Genomic DNA, 10192 nt, shown 5'->3' on the forward strand with positions numbered 1-10192 from the left:
GTCGAGCTTTATAAACGGTCACATTGCCGTCAGCGTCCGTCTTCCTCTTAAAGATCCATTTGTTCTGAATAGCCTTGCGGCCCTCAGGCAGTACCTCCAAAGTCCACACTTTGTTCTCATACATGGATCCTATCTCGGACTTCATGGCTTCCAGTCATTTGTTGGAATCCGGGCCCACCATTGCTTCTTCATAATTTGCAGGTTCATTGTTGTCCAACAACATGATTGACAAGACGGGATTACCATTCCACTCTCGAGCAGCACGTGGTCTCGTCGACCTGCGTGGTTCGACAGAAACTTGAACCGGAGTTTCATGATCATCATCATTAACTTCCTCCTCAACCAGCGTCGCAACGACAGAGGTTTCCCCTTGCCTGCGCCACCATCCAGAGGGATGAGAGGTTCAACAACCTCGTCAAGTTCTATCTTCCTCCCACTCAATTCTCTCGAGAGAAACTCCTTCTCGAGAAAAGCTCCGTTTTTAGCAACAAACACTTTGCCCTAGGTTTTGAGATAGAAGGTGTACCCAACTGTCTCTTTTGGGTAACCTATGAAGACGCACCTTTCCGCTTTGGGTTCCAGCTTTTCAGGCTGAAGCTTTTTGACATAAGCATCACATCCCCAAACTTTAAGAAACGACAACTTTGGCCTTTTGCCATACCACAGTTCGTACGGTGTCGTCTCAACGGATTTTGATGGTGCCCTATTTAAAGTGAATGCAGCTGTTTCTAATGCATAACCCCAAAACGATAACGGCAAATCGGTAAGAGACATCATAGATCGCACCATCTCTAATAAAGTACGATTACGACGTTCGGACACACCATTACGCTGTGGTGTTCCAGGCGGTGTTAACTGTGAAACAATTCCACATTGTCTTAAGTGAGCACCAAACTCGAAACTCAGATATTCACCCCCACGATCAGACCGTAGGGATTTGATCTTCTTGTTACAATGATTTTCAACTTCACTCTGAAATTGCTTGAACTTTTCAAATGTTTCAGACTTGTGCTTCATCAAGTAGACATAACCATATCTACTCAAATCGTCAGTGAAGGTGAGAAAATAACGATATCCGTCACGTGCCTCCACGCTCATCGGACCACACACATCGGTATGTATGATTTCCAACAAGTCACTTGCACGCTCCATTGTTCCGGAGAACGGAGTCTTAGTCATCTTGCCCATGAGGCATGGTTCGCACGTGTCAAGTGAATCAAAGTCAAGTGACTCCAAAAGTCCATCAACATGGAGTTTCTTCATGCGCTTTACACCAATATGACCTAAGCGGCAGTGCCACAAAAATATGGCGCTATCATTGTTGACTCTAACTCTTTTGGTCTCAATGTTATGTATGTGTGTATTGCTATCAAGATTCAATATGAACAATCCTCTCACATTGGGTGCATGACCATGAAAGATGTTACTCATAGAAATAGAACAACCATTATTCTCTGACTTAAAAGAGTAACCGTCTCGCAATAAACATGATCCAGATATAATGTTCATGCTCAACGCAGGCACTAAATAACAATGTTTTAAGTTCATCACTAATCCTGATGGTAACTGAAGTGAAACTGTGCCGACGACGATTGCATCAACCTTGGAACCATTTCCTACGCGCATCGTCACTTCATCTTTCGCCAGCCTTCGTCTATTCCGCAGTTCCTGTTTCGAGTTGCAAATATGAGCAACAGAACCGGTATCGAATACCCAGGCACTACTACGAGAGCCGGTTAAGTACACATCAATAACTTGTATATCAAATATACCTGATTTTTCTTTGGCCGCCTTCTTATCTGCCAGATACTTGGGGCAATTGCGCTTCCAGTGACCCATACCCTTGCAATAGTAACACTCCGTTTCAGGCTTAGGTCCAGCTTTGGGTTTCTTCGTCGGATTGGCAACAGGCTTGCCGCTCTTCTTTGAATTACCCTTCTTGCCTTTGCCGTTTCTCTTGAAACTAGTGGTCTTATTCACCATCAACACTTGATGCTCTTTACGGAGTTCAGACTCTGCGACTTTCAGCATCGCAAACAACTCGCCGGGAGACTTGTTCATCCTTTGTAGTTCAACACAAAGCCTTTATAGCTTGGCGGCAGTGATTGAAGGATTCTGTCAGTGATAGCCTCTTGCGGGAGTTCAATCCCCAGCTCAGCTAGACGGTTTGAGTACCCAGACATTTTGAGCACATGTTCACTGACAGACGAGTTTTCCTCCATCTTGCAAGCATAGAATTTATCGGAGGTCTCATACCTCTCGATCCGGGCGTTCTTCTGAAAGATAAACTTCAACTCCTGGAACATCTCAAATGCTCCATGACGCTCAAAGCGACGTTGAAGTCCCGGTTCTAAGCCATACAAGACTGCACATTGAACTACTGAGTAGTCCTCCTTACGTGCTAACCAAGCGTTCTTAACATCCTGATCAGCCGTAGCGGGTGGTTCATCTCCTAGCGCAGCATTAAGGACATAATCCTTCTTCCCAGCTTGTAAGATTAGCTTAAGATTACGAGCCCAGTCTACAAAGTTGCTTCCATCATCTTTCAACTTAGCTTTCTCTAGGAACGTATTAAAATTCAGGGTGACTGTCGCGTGAGCCATGATCTACAACACAAATATATTCAAAGTGGACTTAGACTATGTTCAAGATAATTAGAGTTTAACTTTTAATCAAAATTATACGCTAAACTCCCACTCAAAAAGTACATCTCTCTTAGTCATTTGAGTGGTTCATGATCCACTTTACACTAGCTCAAGTCCGATCATCACGTGAGTTGAGTATAGTTTCAGTGGTAAGCATCCCTATGCTAATCATATCATCTATATGATTCATTACTTCCTTGGCATTGAGGTCGTTCGATGCCGTGGCGGCTTCTTCCTCCATCAACAAAAGTATGCGCATGAGCTGCTTGAGCGCGATGGTATGCTCAACTGTCATCCCGTCGCTACTCCTATTGACACAAAGGCCAAGGATTCTGCTCAGGAGGGTTCACTGACGTCGGATGCTCCATTCTATCTCTCCATTGTTGGTGCTCTTCAGTATCTGACACTCACCAGACCAGATTTACAGTATGTCGTGCAGCATGTGTGCCTCCATATGCACGCCCCTCGTGATTCCCACTAGACGCTTGCGAAACGGATTCTCCGGTATATCCGTGGCACGATGTCCCTCGGACTCACACTCACAACGTCTCCCTCTTTGGATCTGGTGGCCTATTCTGATGCTGATTGGGCTGGTTGTCCTCATACACGACGCTCCATGTCCGGCTACTGCGTCTATCTTGGTCCTTCGCTCGTCTCATGGTCGTCCAAACGACAACCCACCGTCTCGCACTCTAGTGCGAAGGTCGAGTACGGAGCAGTGGCTAACGCAGTTGCCGAGTGTTCCTGGCTCCGACAACTTCTATAGGAGTTGCATCATGGTGTCACCAAGGCCACAATTGTCTACTATGACAATGTCTCTGATTTATACCTTTCTGCCAACCCCGTTCATCATCGTCGGACGAAGCACATCAAGCTTGATATCCACTTTGTGCGCGAACAGGTCGCCCTTGGTCACATCCGGGTTCTTCATGTTCCGACCGCACAATAGTTTGCCGATGTGATGACTAAGGATTGCCCACTTCCACCTTTAAGGAGTTTCGTTCCCGTCTTTATGTTTCGTCTTTATGTTTCTTCGACTGCGCGAGGGGGGGGGATATATATTTGTACATGTATATTGTGTCATAGATTCACCTCTTAGTTCCTTGTATAGTTGAGATAGAGGCCCATCTTGTATCTATATATACGTGTCTAGTGCATCCAATCAATATTGAATGTTGCATAACCCAAACCTAATTCTCTATATTTTGTTAAAAAAATGTAACATACGTATATTACATGTAGATTTGAAATAGCAATTTCGAATTAATGATGACCAAGAAATCACACGGCAACTAGTGAGAGTGGCATAGTAGCGAGAGAAAAGAAATGAACAAGTAATCCATGGAAAGAGTACTAAAGGAAGATGAAGCACTCCATAGCCACCGAGGGGTTCTGGCCCACCGCGGCGTCTGCCGCCTCCCTGTGCTCTTTTCCTGCCAATGGCGCCTCGTCGATTTCATCTCCGACCTCCGTCGTGGCCCGTCTGCGGCCGCATTGCTGCTTGGTTTTCTCCGAACTGATGTTCTCCTTCGGACCCTTCCGGGTGGCGCTGGATTGCCGGGTGATGGTGCCGTTCGCTGCCGGACTGGTCGGCGGGCGCCTAGCCGGGGAATCTGACCTCCTGCCGGAATGCTCGCCGCTCCCTCCGTTACCGTTGATGTTTGTGTTGAGGGAGCGCTTGGCAGACGACGGCAGCGCCATGTCGGCTTCCCGTGCGGAGTAGCTCCGTCTGACGGCGCTCTCGGCGGCCCTCCTCGCTGCGGAAGGGGAGAATCTGCCACTGCGGCACCCGATGCCGGACACCACCGCGGGCGACTCTCGCCGCGGCCGCGGCGGCACCGGCTGCTCGCTGACAATGGTCCCCGGCCTCCTCTGCTTCGCCGCAGGGGACGGCGACCGCGCCCTCCCGTTGCCGGGGTTCTTGCATTTCTTCTTCTGCTCCGGTTCCATGCTCCTGGCCCTCCCATTCTCCGGCACGTCCACCGTCCTCTTCTCCACCTCCTGCTCCCTTCCAGCCTTCACCATCGCCTTGTCTACCACGGAGGAACCCGCCGACACGCTATCGGAAGCATCGCCTTCCTCTTGCTCCGGCACCATCTTCACCTTCTCGTGCTCGGGCTCAGGCTCAGGCTCCGGCTCTGGCTCCGGCGGGCTTGTCCGCCGCACAGCCGTCTCCGACAACACCTCCGGCTCCGGCGGGCTTGTCCGCCGCACAGCCGTCTCCGACAACACCTCCTTGACCTCCTCCTCTACCACCACGGGTGGCGGGGCCAAGGCATTATCCTTCTCCGGCAGGAGCGGCGCTGCCACCTTGGCCTCGGCACGGCCGCGGGCGGCCTTCTTGCTCACGCAGCTACCCATGCCGGGCGCTCCAAGAAGCAGCGCGCGCAGGCGGCTGTGCTTGACACGAAGACCCGGTCGACGGAGGAGTAGATGGCAACGAGGGTGGTGGCGCGCGGGAGTGTGTGTGATTGGCAGTCAGAGTCAATTAGATGGCGCTCATCGAGATGATGAACGAATGCATCTGCACGAGGTGGGGGAAGGAATCTGATCGATCGATCATGGACGCGTAGTATAAATCCTTGCGGTCAACTAGCTCATGTTCGTTCCTCTCTCTACCTCTTGCCAAGCTGCACGTTGGCCACCTTACAATAACGCGGGTCAATCTGCATCTGCCACTGAGCTGGCGCCATCACTGCTCTAACTCCCAGCAGCTGCGCATGCTATTACTACCGCTGTTGCTGCTGCCACAGTACTGCCCAATCATCTGGGCTGCGGTGCCACAGCCTAGTACTACACTTAAGTAGATGCTCGTACACCGGTGGCAGTCGGATCGACGAATGGACGGTGAAGATGGAAGACACTTAGTAGCAATCACTTTTACGGGTGTTTGTTTCGAGGGATTTTTTGGTTGTAGGGACTAAAAAAATCCCAAAAAGTATCATGTGAAACAAACGGGAGGGATTTTTAAGGATTAGAAGAGGGTATTTGGGACTATTTGAAGAAGTCCCTATGGAAGAGTCTTTTTGAGACTTTTTAACATTTTTTCCAATAATGCCCCTGCTTTTAGCATGTTATTTAATAACTACTACTACACTACTAAGGGTAACATGGTCTTTTTACATGTCATTTAATGACCTCTAGTCTCTATTTAGTCGCTGGAAACAAACGGATAAGGACTAGGAACTTTTAAGTTAGGACTAAAAAAAAGTTCTGGGACTTCTGAAACAAACAGGGCCGTAGTACTGCAGTTTTGAAGCATGATCATGAGGTTAATTAGCCGGCTATTGTTGCTACAGGTAACGTGTATGCCAGGGCAATGCATATTGATTTTGGCCGGGTCCTCTAGCGAGGGACTAATGAGGATGATTATAGGTACGGCAGTTATATCGTGGAACCCGGTCAGTACTGGACATCTAGCCTGGTGTATCTGGCTAGCGCTGTTATCGAGACAAGGTAGATCGCCAACATGATTCCATGGGGAGCTGCAGCAGTGACTTGACGCATTAACTCGCCACCAATACAATAGTCCTTGGCTACTGTTTACAATAGTCAGGAGTAGTATTCGAGTGCAGGTTGCGTCACCAATCACGGTTATACTTGCAAAGCATTATATACTCCGGGAAGGAATAAACAAAAATGTTTTCTTTTGCGGAAAAAGTGTTATTTTGCTCTGGTTGCATATGCATCTTTGGGATGAAACTGTGTTGCCAAGCCGCCAGTCTTGGCGACCATAGGAGGAAGACACAACATAAAAGAAACTTTTGAGCATACTCCTCAACATTCAACAAGGTTTTGGTGGTGTGATTCAGGAGCAGAGTCATGATTTAAACATGAGAGGGACAAGGACGATAATGTTCACTTAACGCCAACTTCAACGCAAGAAACATCTAAGGCCAACTCAGAGCGCGCGACCCTATTATATTCGTCCGCGTCTGTTTAAGGTAATACGGACACACCAAACGACCCAGCGTGCGGGCACAAACGAACGTTTGTCCGCTTTCTATCCATTCCTGGCCCAACCTTGGTTTGGTTTTGAAATGAAACGGACAGCGCGCGAACGTTGCGCGTACGGGCGGGATGTGCGCATTTGTCCTCCCCTGGCCCGTCCGCCGGTGGAACAAAGCAGCACGACCTTTCCGCACCCACGCCCCATTTCATTTCATTTCTTGCCAAAACCCTCCCACGCCCTCCCTCCCCTCTGCTTGCCACCCTCCCGCCATGGCCGACCCCTCATCGAATTCCGATGACCCGACCGTCGTCCTGACCAACGAGAAGAAGAAGAACGCGTCCAAGGGTACGAAGAAGCCGCGGTCGGTACTCATGTCGGAGGAGATCGCAAAGCTGGACGCGGAATCGGCCAAGAGGCGGAACCAACGAGGGGAGGCGAAGAGGAAGGACGTCGCGGCCGCATACACCATCGAGCGCGCTGCGTTGGAGGCCGCACGACAGAAGACCGATGCTCAAGAGAAGGAGGCCATCGTTTGGAGGCCGGCTGTGTTGCCTGCGAGGACATGTAGGTTGGTTGTGTTGCCGACGTGATCTAGGGTCGCTTGCATGAACTATGGATCGTGGCTATTTGAACGTCTTGTGTTTGAAAATGAGACGGACAGAATGCGGTCAAGGATGCGGCCACGCGTTGGGCGCACGATCACCACATCTCAGAAATGACCCCGATACGATCCCATCGCATGCCCCAAACGGACAGAATGCGGGTAAAACGGACATCTGGATGGGGTCGCGCGCTGGAGTTGGCTCGAGGCGGACAATCGATGGATGCATGTGCTTCCAACGCGCGCGAGACCACTCGAACTCTCCTCCGCCTGGAATGTGTTCGACGCCGGGTCCTGCCCCAGCTCGGCCATCGGACGCCGCTCCGGCCATCGTCGTCGCGCCCTGTCCCCAGCTCGCCCGTCACAACTATTGCTTACCCCGTTGTGCCGATGCTCCCCGCATGCTCGCCCTGCGCCCGGCCCCACCCCTGCTCGTCGTGCCACCGAGGCCTGCCTCTGCTCGCCGCCCTATGCTTCGTTGCTGCCTCGCCCGCTGCGCGCCCGCGCCGTGCTGCCGCCTCGTGCTCGCAGCTCGCCCCTCGCCCGTGCTCGCCCGCTCGCACCGAGCTCGTCGGCCGCTCGTCGTGCCAGCACCGAGGTCGCCCGCCGCTCGTCGTGCCCGCGCCCACCTGGGCAGCTCGCGCTGCCGCCGCCTCTACCTGCCCTGTCATCGCGCCCACTACCCTGCTCGTTCACCGCTGAGCGCTGTTCGCTCGCCACACGTTGTCCTGCTTGCCCCATCGTTGTGCTGCTCGCCCACCCGCACTTCGCCCGCCGCTGCTCACCTGGCGTTCGCTCGCTTGCAGCTCGTCGTGCCCATAGCTTGCGCGCCCCCGCGCACTCGCGTGCAACCGCCCGGCTTTCGCTCGTGCTCCGCCCTCGCTTGCGCCCGCAGCTCGCCAGGCCGCCCGACATGCCCTGCCACCGTGTCCGGCTATAGCGACACGTGGAGCCCCTGGCGCCTCCTCACCCCCTTCCGGAGCCCCTGCTTCCAGAGGCAGCGTCGTGATGCCCATCGTAGCGAGGAGAGAGAGAGAGGAGCAGTAGCGCTCATGGGTGGGCCAGCAAAGGAAAGGAGGAGAGAGAGGTGGCTGACATGTGGGTCAAGCCGAACACGGGTCGAACCAGGAGACGGGAAGACCATCCGTTTATGTCCGCTTTAAACGCAAAACCAAACCAGGTCCGAAAATTGGACAGAACGGACAAATCCGAGATAAAAAATAAATATGCTCTCACGCATTGGGTCGTTGCAGTGTCCGTCACCCCCCAAATAGACGCGGACGAAGAGGATGTATAGGGCAACGCATTGGAGAGTTGGCCTAAGCATCTCCACCGCCTCGTCGTTTTCATGGAAAACAATCCATGGCTCACGTGCCCTTACCAAAAGATACCTACCCCATTTGCAAGTCTCCTACTCATCCTCCTACTAGATGCCCTCACACCTTTTGTGACCGCTGCAACAAATTAGGACACCTAGCTTCGATTTGCACCGAGTTTCTTCACTTGGAACTTATAGCTCCGATGTGCGCCTTCCAGTCCAAGGGGCACGGTCTCTATTTCATCCATGATTCCTGCACTGCAATTCAACTTAAGGGAAGGTCCAATAACATAGTGGTTACTATTGCTATGGATGAGACGTCCACTCGTCGGATGAAGTTAGATCTTACTAATTACCTTACAACAAACTAGCGCTCCTCCACTCACTCGATTGGGCCGAGAGTGTTTGCAGTGCGCTTCCCTAATACTCGCGCGGTTGCTCAAATCTCCTATGTGGGAAAGATCACCCTTAAAACCAGTGGGGTTGTCATACATGTCACTGCTGGAATTTGATCCATATATAGCCCAGTTCAGTTTCAGAATTCCTAATAAGAGTCTAGTGGCCCACTAAGCCCATTCTTGCAAGGCAAGAGGTGAAATTAAAGTTTAATCCCACATTATAAGTTTGATAAGAGTTGGACATCCTTATAAGGGAGGATGTTTCCCCACATGTATGAGCATGAGAACAAGAGAGACATACACGCGCGCTCCTCCTCCGTCACTGCCCGCCTCGTCTCGTCATGACGTGGGTTGCGGGAATGAGCCGATGACTGATTTTTTATCAGCTACTGCATGTTCGTTTCGTCCCCTCTTTTGCTTCGCCTCCCGTCGCTGCCTGTTTGCATCCTCCCGTGCCTATAAAAGAGAGGTCGCTCCTCTCCAGAGAAATACACGAGAACATCATCTTCGTCATGCCATCGAGTTCCAATCTCTGAGCTGCTGCTAGGTTCTTCCCCATCCCGGCTTGCGGCATGCACCGCAAGTTGGGACAGTAGGCCTCCGAAACCCCGCCTCTTTGAGTCCTGTACGGATGAAGGGTGATGAGGTTTTTGGGGAGCGCTCTGCGCGATTACTGACTTCTTCATCCCGAACGCCGACGACCACTTCCCGGACGATGACTTCTTCCCCGACATCAACAACCTCTTTGACAACATGGCCGACGACGACGTCAACGCCAATCCTGTTGTTGCTGCTTCAAATCAGTACGTGTTCGTGTACTTCTTGTTCGAGTTCCTGCCGCAACTTCTTGTTCTAGTTTATGTTCCAAATATGTTCCGTTCTTACTCTTCACTTTAGATGCTACTTCCATACTCTATGTATGATTGCATGACTTGTCTTATAATTGCTATGGTAGTCATGATTTATCTACTATTTCTGCTAGTAAAATCACATGGTAAATCGCTCATATTTTCAACAATCCAAAAACCTTATTATAGGCAATTTACTCCGAGTGGTTTTGCTTCTTCCATGAGGCCTCCTATGTTTAAGGGTGTGCACTATAAGAGGTGGCGTGTGAGGGTTGTTCTATGGTTTGAAACCATGAGCTGTAATGATGCCACTCTTGGCAAACCTGAAGGAGTTTTTGATCCCTAGCAGGAACAAGCTTTTCAAAAAACTGATACCCTCTTTAAGGTTGTTGTCTTGAGTGTTCTTGATGAAAACATAGTTGATGCTTAT

The 10192-nt window shown here is 50.9% G+C and overlaps 1 protein-coding gene across 1 annotated transcript; it reads right to left on the bottom strand.

Moving 5' to 3' along the window:
• Window positions 1–3825: 3825 nt before the first annotated feature.
• LOC123430356 (zinc finger protein 219-like) lies at window positions 3826–5652 on the bottom strand. Its single transcript, XM_045114222.1, has one exon. It carries the CDS (start codon window positions 5004–5006, stop codon window positions 3999–4001), a length of 1008 nt encoding a protein of 335 aa, XP_044970157.1. The 5' UTR covers window positions 5007–5652; the 3' UTR covers window positions 3826–3998.
• Window positions 5653–10192: the final 4540 nt, after the last annotated feature.

The sequence above is a fragment of the Hordeum vulgare genome, chromosome 2H (genome assembly GCF_904849725.1).
Source record: "Hordeum vulgare subsp. vulgare chromosome 2H, MorexV3_pseudomolecules_assembly, whole genome shotgun sequence".
Classification (NCBI taxonomy): Eukaryota; Viridiplantae; Streptophyta; class Magnoliopsida; order Poales; family Poaceae; genus Hordeum; species Hordeum vulgare.